Below are 16480 nucleotides of genomic sequence, written 5' to 3'. Positions count from 1 at the left end.
GAGAGAGAGAGAGAGAGAGAGAGAGAGAGAGAGAGAGAGAGAGAGAGAGAGAGAGGGAGGGAGAGAGAGAGAGAGAGAATGTGTGTGTGAGAGAGAGAGAGAGAGAGAGAGAGAGAGAGAGAGAGAGAGAGAGAGACAGACACTGAGAGAGAGGGGGACAAACAGAGTTAAAACAAAAAACAAAAATAATAATAGTCAAGTCAAGAGTTTTATTTGTCACGGCATACAAGCATACAGTGAAATGCGGGTGGTCATGCCTGCAGCGATTGTGCAATAGTGATAACATTTATATTAAAATAGATTAGATTTGATTTTTGATTATCTACTTGATTATCATCAAGTACAAATGTACAAGTACAACAAAATGTAGTTAGCATCTAACCAGAGAAGCAGTGAAATCCATTGTTACTGTATGTACATAACATGTGTATAGAATGAAGACAATATGAAAAAGCTAAGGCAGTATTAACAGGATTGGTGTACAGTATAAACAGAGTGAGTAGCTATAAATACTATAGACAGTAGTATAAATATGAATACACTATGGATAATATGTTGCCAGTGGTTTAGATAATATGAATATATATAGAATATGGAAGATAAGAAAAAGGGTTAGGGTGAGAGAGTCGAGAATCAAACGAAATTAGCTATTTCTATTTCAACCTTTTGAAATCACAAGCACGTTTGCATATTTTCTTTTTACTATTATAGTTTTAATAACCGCAATAACTCTTGAGGCTCAACCGTTCAGAAACCAAGCCGTCCGCCATCGTTTGAGGACAGGCGGGTGAGAAACACTGCACCTGAGACAGGGCTTCCTGGGACCATGGAATGGGCCACTTCTTTAGTTTCAAGTTCAAGTTTCTTTATTATTTATCATAATACAGATATTTTACTATGAAAAGCTTGTTTCTGTATGAGCCCCTAAGAGTGTGCTTCATACAGTAAAAAAAGTAAGTAAAAAGTAACAGTGAGGTACAATGCAGAAATGAGGTACAAAACTTATATTTAAGGTTTATGTCTACTCTATATTCTCTACAATCAAATCTTAACATATTAATATCTATAATTGTATGTATTGCTTCTAGGCCAGAAGGATGCTGCCAGCTTGCCCATTTCTTTTGTCTTTCAACTTCCTATGAGCTTGTGATCTAGAAAGGAAGATATTAACACCAAGCCCCTTGTTCTATTTCTTTACAGATATCTTTGTTAGATAATGAGCTAAACTGTTTTCTGTTTATAGATGCATTATGTATTTGGTTTGGGAATATCCACACTAGCTAGCAGCTTTATCACTTCAGCTACAGGAAGTGAAGAGACAACGGCAGCATAGAGACACAAACAGGTCCCGCCCACACAGAGGGGGAAACATTCCATCTCTCTCCATTGACTTTGGATTGTGCGACAGGTCATTTTGGTCAGCTAGCAAAAAAAATAAAAAAATAAGGTTTCATAAGCTTCTGAACTGAAAACCGAGTCTTTAAAAACAGAAAAGTAGATACAGGCAATAAGATGTGAGGCATCAGCAGCAAGAATGGGAAAACTGTGGGACCCTGACACTCAATAGCCTCTATGTCAATGTGTGCAGTAAGTCATGGTAGGCATTAAGATATAAATTAGTTAACTAGCTTGCTAACACATACCGGTAGCTAATTTGCCCGATCGTCATTTGAGTTCTAAACAATTTTTTTTACCATAAACACTACTTTTCCTCCCTTCTGTGGTGTGTCTAACCCAGAGATATTGACAGTATATTGTTCATAAATATACCTTGCTCTCTGGTAGACACAGGGTGCTACAATAATGCTTTGACATGCTGTTATTTCATGTCTTTAACTATAGCTGCAGGCATTTTGTTAGGTTTACCCTCTTGGTTGCATAGTAGTACAGCGCTGTTTCCCCTCCAGAGGGCGTGGTTCTCAGAGTACGACTCATTACGCTCCGTCTCTAGTCTATTATACGGTGAACTGACACCCACATAACATGAATCGTGTAACTGTTATGACCCTGTTGTTACACAAGCTGAACGCCGTCATCAATGAGCGTTGAATGTCCAGTTAATGTAAACTGTGATGTAAACATTCTTGTCCTCCTCAGGTTTCATACACAAACACGACCGCCAGCCGCTGATCTCCACCCGTCAGACGGTGACCACTGGCCCTCCGGAGGACCTGACCGGCTCCCGCTCCCCTCTGCTCATCAAGTTCCATGGTCGGTGGTCATGATGAACATCATCAGGACATATTACATGTAGTCATAATAACATGTACAGTATACTTTATCATGGTTTGGGGTCAGTTCACTTCTAGCTCAGTCAAAAAAAATATATATATATATAATTATATATATATATTTGAAAATATATATAAGAAAATACATTATTGCGGCTGGGTGGCGCAGCGGACATTGCGCTCGTCACCAACGCAAGAGACACCGGGTTCAACTCCGGCTGTCGGCGTTGCCTCCGGCTTGGGCCAGCTGTCATACTAACTCAATTAGCAGAGCCAGCGGGTGGAAGTCGATGGGTGGTAATCTGGACGTTGTGGACAGCGACTCCTACAGGTCGGTTGGGGGACGCCTGCACAGCAGAGACAGGAAGTGGCGGGGGTAGTGTGAGCCTCCCACACGTTACACCCCGCCAATGAGAGTCCGCGCTGGCAGGTGAAAAGATGCGACAGGCTGCCTTCTCGTGTACCGGAGGAGGGGACACGTGATGCAAGGCTTCTATCCTCCCTACAACCGACCAGTGGGGGGCATATGCGAGCAACGTTCAAGACAGGCGAGGGGAGAATTGGAAACACGAAATTGGGATGGGAGAAAAAATAGAAAAATAACGAGAAAAAGTGGAAAAAAAAAATACATTATTTAGACTGGATATGAGAACCATTTATAACAATCTTGGTAAAACATTTCTATAGGGGAGCTCCAGTAGCTCACCGCGTATCTCGGCCCTATTTCGGCGTCGGGGACAACCGTGCGCGTCACGGATCTGGGGTACACGAGTTCGACTCCCGGACTCGCCGTATTTTCTCAGAGTGTCTTTCCCCCGATCTATATCCTATTCAACCTGTTTCTGTCGGTCATGCTTGACCAGAAAAAGCGATAAACGCTAAAAAGAACCAGCTGACTGGTCAAAGTTTAAAAAAATAAAAATAAAAATCTATAAAAATCCTGTCCCATAATCAATTCAATTGATAGTGCACTGACCCCCATGCTCTGCATACTTTATAAAGTTTACACTGAGGTACAAGTGGGTTTCAAAACCCCCAACCTGTAGAAACAAAGAGTGCCTCCCCCTCCCCTCCAGGTGCGACCATGCTGCTGGTGTGGATGTGCCTGGTGACCACGGGGGTCCTCACAGCGCGCCACTTCAAACAGGACTGGCCGGACACAACGCTGCTCAGACACAGGGTGTGGTTTCAGGTGAGAAGGGCCATGTCGTTGAATCAGGGTTAGCAGATTATTATCGGGAGATAATTCATAAGCTTTTTTTTTTTTTCTTTTTTTTTCACACATGAACTTATTTTAGGGGACATTTTTCAACAGTGTTAATATGGGTAATGTCATTGTTTAAAAAGAGGCCGACTTAGTTTGAGGATTATGACACAGTTGGCACCAACAAGTTGCATGTTTACATATTCTTTCACTACCTGAGCTCCTGTTCATTTCCCTGCATTGAAATATACTTTTTTTTACAGATTTGATGCTATTATTATCATCCTGTATTTGGGATGTTTTACATCTTATTAATCAACAAGCACTTGTACATCTGTATGTACAGTATGCACTGTATGTATCTGTCTGTCTGTCTGTCTGTCTGTCTGTCTGTCTGTCTGTCTGTCTGTCTGTCTGTCTGTCTGTCTGTCTGTCTGTCTGTCTGTCACTTCTAATTGTTGAATTGCATGATGATGGTGGATAATGATGGTAATGATGATGGTCTGACCCTGTGTAAATAATGTTTAGGTGCATCGAGGCCTGATGGTGTTCGCAGTGTGTCTCACCTGTGTGGCGTTCACCTTCCCTTTCCTGTACAGAGGAGGGTGGAGCACGGTAAGCATAGGGTGTGTGTATGTATGTGTGTGTGTGTGTGCGTGTGTATGTGTGTGTGTGTGCACACACACTAGATGCATCATGCGTGTCCATTTTCCTGCCCACAGTCCCACCTGTCTATCCATCTGTCTCCTCACCTCATTCTGTCTCTTCTCCTCTATTATGTCTTTCTATCCGTCATACACTCATATTCACTCCACCGTGTGTCATGTTCTCTTTTTCACGTGGATGTATGTACAGTGTGTGTGTGTGTGCGTGTGCGTGTGTGCATGTGTGTGACTCAGGCCTGTAGTCACATGTTATGTTTGTCCCCTGGTGGTGGAGACAGCAGGGAGAGAAGGATGGTGTGGGACACCACATTGACACACCATCCAACACACCAGTTGTTAAACCTGACTCACCGGGGGCTAGCGTCGTTCACCAGGGCTGAACACAGACCGCCGGCGCCTGCCATCACTGTGGCACAGGATTAGAAGAGCAAAAAGCTCCTCTTTCTGAAATATAAATTACTGTACGAGGTCCTCTGAGCCTGGTGATCACAGAGCTGGAAGCCTTATGATGATGACAGGGCTCTGCACTGTTAGCTCTATGCTCGGAAGAATTGGGTTTAGAGCCTTTGCAGTGTTTTCAGTGGCCACTAGATGGCAGACTTCTGTTAGGAAATGTAATGTAGAATGTAGATTTATTCATGCGATATAAAGTAGTGTAGATATTATAGAAGATATTGAAGTGAGGTGATTATAAAATAATAATATTATAGTAGTAGTAATAATAGCTTGGATTTATATAGCACCTTTCAAGAAACCCAAGGACTCTTTACAAGACAACAAAAAAAGACACACAAGGAATAAACAAAATAGATAATATTAACAATACTCCGAAAGGTTCTGTCCCCACAAGTTGGTGGGCGGGTGTGAGGGATGGAGAGCAGGCAAGGGTGTGGGATTTGTAGGTAAGGATGAGGATCTTCACCACCACCTGGGAGAAGGGCCCGCCCCTTTGCCAAGATGGCAGCATCCCCATTGTCTGTGCTGAATGTTTGTTAGTGTTTGGTATTTTTTTGTTGGTTTTTAGTACTTTTAAACATCCATTTTTAGTGAGTAGTAGTCTTCATTTGATCCTATCATTTTTTCATTCACCGATTTGTGGACTTTATGGAGTTTCTACTTGCTCTGTGGACTGGATTTCCAGCCGCGCTACGAGGACCATTTCATGTATGCACGAGGAAGGATAATAATGATGATCTAGCATTGATTTCAGGAAGATTCGATAATCAGCCGAAAAATTACAACGTGTTTTGTGTATTCCACTAAAGGGCTATTATCGCGTCTTTCTCTGGAATTACTAGAAATCACCAAAACTATACTCGTATTCAAAACGGTATAAAACGGAAATGTACCGATGAAAAAACAATCCGTTTTGTACATGTTGACTGCAAGCAACTCACTGATAATCGACGGGTGTATTAGACCCATAGCCATAATTTACGATATATTTTAAGCACTCGCAAATCTCCCAGTCCTCCCATTGATTAAAGCAGTGGCGCTCTAGCGCCCTCTCGCGCACTTAAGCGATGGCGTCCAATGAGTTTTAAGAGTCTTAATCACAATTTGAATAGATCAATTCATTTTAATTGGACATATCATAGACACGTAAAGGGTACGTTCAGATTAGGGCTGGGCGATATGGAAAAAAATCATATCGCGATAACGATATGATAATTTTATTTTATTTCTCGATATCGATAATTATCGAATTGTTATAAGTATAAAAAAAATTAAAAGAAAAAAAACATTTTTTTTTTTTTTTTTTTAACAACAGATGTATGTTTATTTTGCAGCAATTCTTTGTCATTGCCGCCATCTTTAGTGTTACATCCCCTCACACTCCAGTTCTCAGGCTGCAGCTGGTTTAAAAGCTAAAGTAAACCGGCTTCTCTGCTGGCTGTGGCTCCAGAGGAGTTGAACAGTTCTGGCTCTGCTAGTTTATTTTCGATCTTTTGGCGCTTTTTTGGTGGACAAACCACCGCACATGTGCACTGTGACTCGTGACTGGAGTCTAGTTCTGCTAGCACACATAGCCTACTGTGTACAGACGGTTTCAAAATGTATTTTAAATTAGAAAGCAAACAAAATAAATGGACAAGAGAAAAATAAATCTGAATTTGGTCAGTATTGTCATTTGGACAAGCAAAGCCATTACTTTAAGTTGCAGGCAAGAAAGACAAGTCTGTCCACTGTCTCTGGTTTTAAAACTGCCCTGTTGCTGGTAAAAAAAAAATATATATATATATTTTTCGATTTTTTTTTTAATTTCGATATTCGATATCGATTATTAAAATATATCGCGATATTTATCGTTATCGTTATATCGCCCAGCCCTAGTTCAGATTGCCACCAAACAAATATAAAGTGAATGGGGCCAGTGTAGAAGCACTTAAACATGCTTTGGGTGCACTGTGGAGTAGACAGCAGAGTTTATATCGGTTATACAGACTGAAGAGTGGCCCAATTACTGACCACATTACGTTAGTTCTGGGGCTGACCAGCCAGAGAGTAATCCAGTATGAAGAACGGCATGAATTTTCATTCAAACCTTTATTTATTCTCAAAGACAATTGAGGTCACCCTCATTTTCAATGTCGTCGAGACTTTAGACATTTCAATGCACACATTTCTACAATATAACAATAATAAATATGAATAACTATCTATATAGTACTTTTCACACATGGACCGCAGTCCAGAGTGCCCCGCAGCAATTAGTATAAAATGAACATGGGCATAAAATAAGCACAAAAAAAATGTGTATCTACTTTTTCTCCCCCATTTTTCTATTTTTCTCCCATCCCAATTTCGTATTATCCAATTCTTCCCTCCCTTGTCTCGAACGTTGCTAGACTATGCCTCCCACTGGTCGGCTGCAATGTGGACGAAGCCTTGCATCACGTGTCCCCTCCGGTACACAAGGAGGCAGCCGTCGCATCTTTTCACCTGCACAGCGCAATCTCTCAGTGGCGAGGAGTCACGCGTGGGAGGCTCACGCTGCCCCCGATACTTCCTGATTCTGCTGTACAGGCGCACCAACCGACCTGTAGGAGTCGCTGTCCACAACGTCCGATCCCCACCCACCGGCTTTCCCACCCCCTAATACTGCCAATTGTATTATATGAACGACCAGCCAAGCCGGAAGCAATGCCGAGAGCTGGGCTCGAACCCAGCATATCCTGCTTTAGTGGCGAGCGCCTTGCCCACTGCGCCACTTAGCCGCCCTAAATAAGCACACAATTGACAATAAAAAAAACAATGCATAAATTGCAGGCATAATTGTGCTGAGAAAGGACTACCGATCGACAACATCTCTGGTGAGGAAAAAGGAAGTAGGAAATACTGTAGGTCCAAAATTACCCAACTGCCATTTTTCTTTTGAAAATGTATGCTGTGTGTAACTGAGGGGTACAATTCCCTGACTGTATTACTAGATATGATACTTACTACCACTACCTTTGTACTTAATATTCGGCCACCCAGTACACGGCATAAATATATTATGATGAACACTGTCACGTAGATGAAACGGATCCAACACAAATGTACGAATTAGAAATAGGTCTTTATTTCTACACAGCGATGGTGTGTAGAGCAAGCACTTAATCAAATCAATCACATTTATGAATGGGAATTAGTATGCACTTTTATGGCAAGAGTATTCGTCGGTATATCAATAGAGAATGTCCAATCTCTGAAGGCGCAGGTGGTACATATACGATCTGGAATAGTTTAAGGAATAACAGCAATGGTACTTTAATGATTATATACTGGATACACTAGGGGGGGTTAATCCGGTCGCTTGTAAGCCGACAGGAGTAGGAAGGGGGGGGGGGTAGAATCCGGCTGCCTCATCCGGCCAAGGGTATCCCAGGTGAACCCACTGTAGTGCCGTTCAATGCGCCGGCGATCCTTGGACCACAGATGAAAGCAGGTGGACTCTTTGTGGGCCGGCGTCATCCGGTCCACGGAGGAGAGACGTGAAGCGACCTCGTCTTGCAGAGCGTCTCCTCACCTTGCGTCCTCTCCAGGGGGGGGGGGTTCCAACACACGGCAGTGTCGGGGGTCTTTATCCATGGAATAATCAACGTACACAAAGCATAATCCGTGCCTGGGAAGGCGGGCTGTCGTCGGTAGAATAATCCGGTATACAGGTCCACTCGCTCGTCGGCTCTGGGGCTCCTCGGGTGCAGCTTCACGTGGGGTCAACCACCCTGGATAAGCAGCCAGTTCTCTGCCCGAAACGATGGGGTACTGACTACGGTAGTATTCTCACCGCACGAAGCACTATATATTAACAGACTATTATTAGCTTAATAGACTACGTCCAACTCGACGATATAGTGCCAAATATGACTATTCAAATATTAATATACTCGATGTCTCAATACCGATGGTAGGCGAACTTGGCCTTACTCCCACACGTGGCGTCGCGGGGAGGCTTTACGTCTGTGACTCTATTGGAGGGTAAGAAACTGGACTGAAAAGGAAGTCCTACTTTAGTAGCGCAGTATATATACGCACTATGAACAAATAGTCCCATTAGTGGTGCGGTAGTCAGATTCCTACGCGGAACTAGGACTTGTTCGTACATGTGGAGCGGTACGTTTGAACTGGGTCTGAGGGGTATGGCAGCCTGGCACCAAGGTCTCGACCAATAGTAGAATGGAGACTATTATGGGATGTTCAGTAGGCTAGAATGGATATTCAATGCATATTGTACAAGGAATATACAAGGGATATCAGGGAATATTAGAGAATATACAAATACAATTAAATATATATATATAAATAAATATATATATTCGGTTTAATCTGGCCCTTCACAACAGCCACCCCCTGATTGGTCCCAGACCTAATCAGTTAAACAGAGACAGATTAATCGCGTTGTCTATTTACACATAAGGGTTTGCTGTAGGGGTCAATCAACTTCACAAAGTCATAGGGTTATAGGGTCATGGTCATCATCGATTGTGTCTGGGAGTCGGGGCAGTTCTATGAGCCTCGCCACGGGACGGGTGTAAGTGCGACCCTGGACGAGCACTTCAGCTGCTCGGACCTTGCCGTCGGCACCGGTGATCACTTTGCTTACGCGGCCGGCCGGCCACATAGCTCTGGGCAGTGATTGATCAATAATCATGACGACTGTTCCTTCTGTCAAATTGTCTCTCTCCTTTACCCACTTCTGGCGGGTCTGTAGAGACGGTAGGTAGTGCAGTAGGAAACTGCTCCAAAACTTGTCGGCTAATACTTGGCTGTACCTCCACATTCGTCGGCCGTTCGCTTCTTCAGGCCGGTACATTGTCTGGGGTAATGCAGGATCTAGCCGCCCCATCAGGAGTGTGTTGGGGGTAACTGGGTCGATATCCGCCACATCACTGGAGACATATCCGAGGGGCTTCGAGTTAAGTACTCCCTCAATCTCCGTGAGGACTGTCATTAGGACTTCTTCCGCCACAGTCTGGGCCCCAAGTACTGCGTACAGGGCTGTCTTTATGGAGCGCACTTCTCGTTCCCAAGTGCCACCGAAGTGGGGTGCGTTTGGGGGGTTGAATTGGAAATCAACCTGTGCTGGAGCGAGGTGGGTCTTAAGTTCTGGGCCCATAGCTTGGAAGCTCTCTCTCAGCTCTCTTTCGCCGCCTTTGAAGTTTGTCCCATGATCGGACAATAGGGTAGACGGTCTTCCTTTCCGTGATGTGAATCTACGGAAGGCCATAAGGAATGAGTCTGTGCTCATGGTCGGGAGAAGCTCGATGTGTATCGCTCTGGTGGTCATGCATTTGAATACAATACCCCACCGCTTCTCGGTTCCTCTTCCTTTCTTTATGTGCAGCGGGCCAAAGCAGTCCATACCCGTTGAGTGGAATGGCTTGTCACCGATTCGGAGGCGACATGGAGGAAGGTCAGCCATCCTTGGTATGCTGGGCTGCGCGCGCCACTTGCGGCAGTCTAGACATGTTCGCTGGAAGCGTCGTACCGCCTCTCTTCCTTGTAGGATCCAGTAACGACGTCTGATTTCCGCGAAGACTCTTTCTGCTCCTGCGTGATGTACATCCTCATCGTATTTCTTTATAATCAGCTCTGTGACCTTGTGTCGGCTGTTCAATACGATCGGGTATTTAATGTCATCCGGTAGATTGGGGGCTCTGCGTAGGCGACCACCCACTCTGATGAGGGTATGAGCGTCGCTCTCGGGGGCCAGATGAATTAATCTGCTGTCGGATGGGACGGGCTTTCCTCCCTGTAGACAGGCCAATTCATCGGGGAACGAGTCTCTCTGGGCTTGCTGCAGTAGAAGCAATTCTGCTTCCTCGTAGTTAGCTGCTGACATATCAGCGGGGGACTTGCACTCCGGGTGGTACCGCAGGAATGTTCTTTGTTGTGCACCCTCTATGGACGTGCAATCGTCTATGTTAGGGTCGGTGGAGGCTACGGTGCTCAATCCACAGAACACAGACTTCTTATTTTCCACCTCCTCTGGACTTGCTTCCCTCGGGATAGGCATGGGCCACTGTCCTTCCGGGAGTCTTAGGAATGCGGGGCCGTCACTGTAGACATTGCGACGGGTGAGGTCATCCAGGGGCATCCCCCGGGTGATGACGTCAGCTGGGTTCTGTTTTGTATCAACGTAGCGCCACTCTGTTTCTCCGGTTAACTCTTCGGTTAAGTCTTGAATCTCGGTGACTCTGACTCCCACGAAGACTTTGTACTTGCATGAGTCCGATTTGATCCAGGCGAGTACTGTCGTGGAATCTGACCACAGGATTGTTCTAGACACCGGTATGGTGAGCTCACGTTGGATGAGCGTGGCTAGGTGCGCTCCGGCTAGGGCTGCGCAGAGCTCTAGGCGTGGGATAGATTGTTGCTTGCGTGGGGCTATTCTCGAGCGGGCGAGGACAAATGCTGTGTAGATCTCTCCCCCCTTCTCTTGGGCCCGCAAGTAGGCTACTGATCCGTATGCGACCTCTGAGGCGTCACTGAAGACGTGTAAGTCCATTTTACATGTCTCTGGCCTCACCGTGGGTGGGAAGTAGCTTCGGCGCATATTAACGCCTGGGAGTGAGTGGAGCTCCATCTCCCACTCTCTCCAGGTGGATGCAAGGTGTGCGGGAATGGGGTCGTCCCAGCCCTGGTCCTTGTCCCACAATGCTCGTACAATCATTTTTGCCCTGGTGGTGTACGGTAGAATACATCCTAGCGGGTCATATTGTCGGGCGAGTGTTGTGTACACACTCCGTCTGGTGGTCGGCGCCGCCGCCGGCCTTCCCTGCTCCGTAGTCAGGGGCTTGTGTCTGTAGTGAAGCGAATCTGTTTTGAATCGCCACACCAATCCCAGGGTCATCTCCTGGGCTTCTCCCGGGATTGTAGCCATCCAGGTCTCGCTGCTGGCTGCCTTGTCCTCGGAGGAGAGGCTGCGCAGTACTTGCGGATCGCTGCTGGCCCACTGCCTGAGATCAAAGCCGCCTTTGATCAATGAGGCGCGGAGTTTAATCAGGAGAGCCTCGGCTTCTTCTTGGGTTGAAAGGCTTTGTAGACAGTTGTCTACGTAGAAGCTGTTCTTTACGCTGTGTCGGACCTCTTCGTCCGCTGCTGGGTCCTCTGCTACATGTTTCTGTAGTGCAAATGTAGCACAGCAGGGGCTGCACGTCGTTCCGAAGGGGAGGACTTCCCATTGGTAGATGGCTGGGTGCTCATCTCCTGGCTTCTCTCTCCATAGGAACCGTAACAGGGGCTTGTCCGCCTCTACTAATCTCACCTGCAGGAACATTCCTTTAATGTCCCCGCTGATGGCCACCTTTTCCTGGCGGAAGCGGAGTAGAACGCCGAGTAGGGAGGGGCCGAGTGTGGGACCGGGCAGTAACTCTTTATTCAGATTTTGGGATCCGATCTGGTAGCTGCAGTTAAATACTATGCGGTCTTTACCGTTGTGATGGACCTTGTGGTGAGGCACGTACCACGATTCAGTGGTCTGGTCAGCCTCTTTAATGTCCATCTTTGTGACGTGTCCCGCTGTGATGAGCTTCTCAATCTCAGCGCGGTATACACTCTCTTGGGCGGGGTTCTTGGCTAAGCGCCGCTCCGTGTTCAGCAGGTACCGTTCTGTGGCGTCTGTCTTGGCGTGGAAAGTAGACATTCCTTCTCGCCGCAGGAGTGGCGTGGCGTATCTCAACACGCCGTTGACCGGGACTCTCTTGGTCCCTGTCTCGAGGAGGTGAATGGCGTAAATGTCATCTTTAGAGCGAATGTCTTTCTTTCCGTTCTTAAAGGGCATTTGTTCCAAGGTCCATAGCCGCTCTACGTGTTGCAGGAGTGCGGTTTCTCCCTCTGTGACTCGGGAGTGGAGACATCTAGTGGCTGTACTTCGGTTGAGAGATTTGGCGAGCGGGCCTTGGAGAGTCCATCCCAAACGGGTCTCGACTGCTGCAGGACAGCCTCGGGGTCCGGTATGAACCCGGTCTATCGGGACAATGAGGTCTGCATGGTCGGAGCCTATCAACAGGGTCGGCATAGCATTGTCTATGAGCGGGATCGGTAACTTGCGCAGATGTGCATATTTCTCCATCAGCTTGGCGACGGGGTATGTGTACCGCGACAGTCCTATTTCTTGGCTGGTGAAAGCGTCTGTAATCTGGTACCGTCGCTCAGGCTGGCCGCTTGCTGCGATAGAGAATGAGACATTCTCGCCCTTTATCGTCTTCAAATCTCGTCTTATTGTCCGAATTGTCATTTGGGTTTCGCTTCCCCGCAGCCCTAGCTGGGCCGCAGCGGAGGCGAGCAGCAGGGTCTTCTCTGATCCGTCATCGAGGACGGCGTAAGTGTCCAGGACTTTATTCTGGTAGCTTAGTGTCACACGCACTACTTTTAGGAGTACTCGGGCTCCACTGCTGCTGGCGGGATCGATGTACATGACGCTCGCTTTGCTGCTGGATGGTGCGGGTGAAGGGCGCCGTCTGTTACTGTCGTGAAGTATGTCCAGATGGGCTCCATCGCACTTGGTGCACCTTTTCTTTAAGCGGCATTCGGCTGCCATGTGTGAGCGCGCACAGCGAAAACAGCGCTTGTTGGACTTTATCCATTGACTTGCTTCCTCCGCGTTCAGCTTGGGGAAGGAGTCACATTGCGCTAGCCAGTGTTCTTTCTCACAGTAGGGGCACACTATCTTCCACTTCTCCGTTCTGGAGGGGGTACTGTGGCTCCTGCTGCTCGGTACTGACTCCGATTGGTGCATCACAGTCACCGATCTTCTTCCATCATTTAGTCGTCTGGTTCCTTCTCTGGAGCCAGGGGTGCTCCGTCCGAATGTATCTAGCCGTAGGCTGCTGACTTCTCTCGCCAGGAAGTCTGCTAGATCGAGGAGGTTCGGTTCGGGGCCATTCGGGTCTCGGTGGTCCCTCTGTCGCCTAAAACGCTCCTGTCGAGCGGGCGGCAGCTTCTCCAGGATCCTTTCCACATTTGAGTTGGCGTAAAGTTCATGCCTCCCCTTCTCTCTCTGCGCTCCCAACATCCCTACCAGGGACTGCACTCTGATGGACAGGTCGTCCAGTGCTCGATTGTCTATTGCTGGGGGTAAGCGGTCGATGTGTCGGATCTCCTGGATCACGTAATCCCATATGCGCCCATACCTCTGGTCCAATGCTACCAGCGCTGCTGTGTATGGGGTGGTGGAAGTCGCGTAGGCGAGCGCTATATTATGTGCGCGGGGCACCTTTAAGTGCTTCAGTAGGATGGCGTATTTATGGCGTTCATCCAATACATCCACCAACATGGTCTCCAGACACATGCGGAGTTCCGTATACTGGGCCCGGTTCTCTTGGGTGAAGTCGGGTACCATAGGCGGGCCAATGTATGACGCTGACTGTGGATACATCGGCGAGCGTTGGGGGAGAGGCCTCCTAGGCGAGTCTCCTCCCGCTCCTTGGTATGGGCTGGTACCGGCAGTGTACCATGGCCCGCTTGTCCAGGTGCTGTTCCTCGGTGCGGGTCGTGCGTCGTGCTCACCCGTGTATAGAGTCGGGGGTCTGTAGCGCAGCTCCGCGGGAGTATAGCCTGGGCTGTACCGGACCTCCTGGTCCGGTAGAGTACTGTGCTGTCGTCGGGCGTGGTTCTCCTCCTCTTCCTCTTCGTCTTCAGTTAGGTCATCCAGTGCTTGTAGTCTCTGGTTTAGCCTCTCCACAGGATATGCTGCTCCTTCCCGGTTGCTAGGTCTCGCTTGGACCGGTGGGGGGAGGTGGTCTGTGGGGGGTATAGACCTCGTCTGTTGGTCAAGTTCAGGGTTGTTTACTCGGCTAGGGGATGCCGCCCTGGAGGTGTGTCTAGACGAGTTCCTGGAGCCTCTGGCGGAGGGAGAGGGTGTTGTCCGTCTGATCAGCTGTTCTATTAGTTGCGCTTGCTGTCTGTCGCGCTCTGCGTCCCGTAGAGCACCAGCAGCTGCTCGCTGGCTGTCTGCTCGGTCTCGGGCCACATTCTCTTCTCTCTGAATGCGTCTTAGTTCTAGACGTATATGCTCTTCTTCGCTCCGCTGCTGAATCTGCAGTCGGTCGCGTTCAGCAGCGGCGTTCAGGCTGATGAGGAAGGCCTGCTGTAGGGTCCTCTCTGCCTCGCTGGGAGAAGGCGGTTGTATAGGGGAGCCTTCCCTCGGGGTACTCCTTGCGGAGCCTTGGAGCTCTATCTCCACGGTGCTCTCCCCGTCTTCTTCCGTGCCGAGTTCTCTCTCGGTAGCGTTGTATTCCTCCCGGGACTCATCGGGGACTACTTCTTCAGTACTGGCGGGGTGTGAAGTCATGTCTGGTTCCCACTGGTCCCCACCGTGAACTTGGTCAGTTACATTAGAGCCCGTAGGGGCCTCTATGGTCGGGGTAGTCTGGGCGTTGGGGTTAGACATACTTTTACTTTCTAGTTTTACCGCGTTTACTGTTAGTAGAAGACTAGGTTGTTGACTGACAGCGTAGGCCTCTAAGTACTGAGGGAGCCGTCGTTCGCGCTGCGGGCGTTGGTTAGGAGGATCGTTTCGTGGAGTGTTCATCATAGGCCATTTCAATATTAATAACACTATATTAATATTATACTAATTACCCTCCGGCTCGAAGGACCAATTGTAACTGAGGGGTACAATTCCCTGACTGTATTACTAGATATGATACTTACTACCACTACCTTTGTACTTAATATTCGGCCACCCAGTACACGGCATAAATATATTATGATGAACACTGTCACGTAGATGAAACGGATCCAACACAAATGTACGAATTAGAAATAGGTCTTTATTTCTACACAGCGATGGTGTGTAGAGCAAGCACTTAATCAAATCAATCACATTTATGAATGGGAATTAGTATGCACTTTTATGGCAAGAGTATTCGTCGGTATATCAATAGAGAATGTCCAATCTCTGAAGGCGCAGGTGGTACATATACGACCTGGAATAGTTTAAGGAATAACAGCAATGGTACTTTAATGATTATATACTGGATACACTAGGGGGGGTTAATCCGGTCGCTTGTAAGCCGACAGGAGTAGGAAGGGGGGGGGGGTAGAATCCGGCTGCCTCATCCGGCCAAGGGTATCCCAGGTGAACCCACTGTAGTGCCGTTCAATGCGCCGGCGATCCTTGGACCACAGATGAAAGCAGGTGGACTCTTTGTGGGCCGGCGTCATCCGGTCCACGGAGGAGAGACGTGAAGCGACCTCGTCTTGCAGAGCGTCTCCTCACCTTGCGTCCTCTCCAGGGGGGGGGGGGGTTCCAACACACGGCAGTGTCGGGGGTCTTTATCCATGGAATAATCAACGTACACAAAGCATAATCCGTGCCTGGGAAGGCGGGCTGTCGTCGGTAGAATAATCCGGTATACAGGTCCACTCGCTCGTCGGCTCTGGGGCTCCTCGGGTGCAGCTTCACGTGGGGTCAACCACCCTGGATAAGCAGCCAGTTCTCTGCCCGAAACGATGGGGTACTGACTACGGTAGTATTCTCACCGCACGAAGCACTATATATTAACAGACTATTATTAGCTTAATAGACTACGTCCAACTCGACGATATAGTGCCAAATATGACTATTCAAATATTAATATACACGATGTCTCAATACCGATGGTAGGCGAACTTGGCCTTACTCCCACACGTGGCGTCGCGGGGAGGCTTTACGTCTGTGACTCTATTGGAGGGTAAGAAACTGGACTGAAAAGGAAGTCCTACTTTAGTAGCGCAGTATATATACGCACTATGAACAAATAGTCCCATTAGTGGTGCGGTAGTCAGATTCCTACGCGGAACTAGGACTTGTTCGTACATGTGGAGCGGTACGTTTGAACTGGGTCTGAGGGGTATGGCAGCCTGGCACCAAGGTCTCGACCAATAGTAGAATGGAGACTATTATGGGA

At 47.7% G+C, this 16480-nt stretch overlaps 1 protein-coding gene across 1 annotated transcript in view; it reads left to right on the top strand.

Annotated features, from left to right (window-relative positions):
• frrs1b (ferric-chelate reductase 1b) overlaps positions 1-16480 on the top strand; it is a 46388-nt gene that overhangs the window by 16404 nt on the left and 13504 nt on the right. Inside the window, exons 9-11 of the mRNA XM_084326479.1 lie at positions 2098-2211; positions 3308-3423; positions 3964-4050. Coding sequence (XP_084182605.1) covers positions 2098-2211; positions 3308-3423; positions 3964-4050 — 317 coding nt within the window. The remainder of the gene's footprint in view (positions 1-2097; positions 2212-3307; positions 3424-3963; positions 4051-16480) is intronic.

The sequence above is a fragment of the Notolepis coatsorum genome, assembly GCF_963971535.1.
Source record: "Notolepis coatsorum genome assembly, chromosome: 12".
Classification (NCBI taxonomy): Eukaryota; Metazoa; Chordata; class Actinopteri; order Aulopiformes; family Paralepididae; genus Notolepis; species Notolepis coatsorum.
The sequence above is the reverse complement of the archived record's forward strand: the minus strand, read 5'-3'. Positions and strand labels throughout refer to the sequence as shown.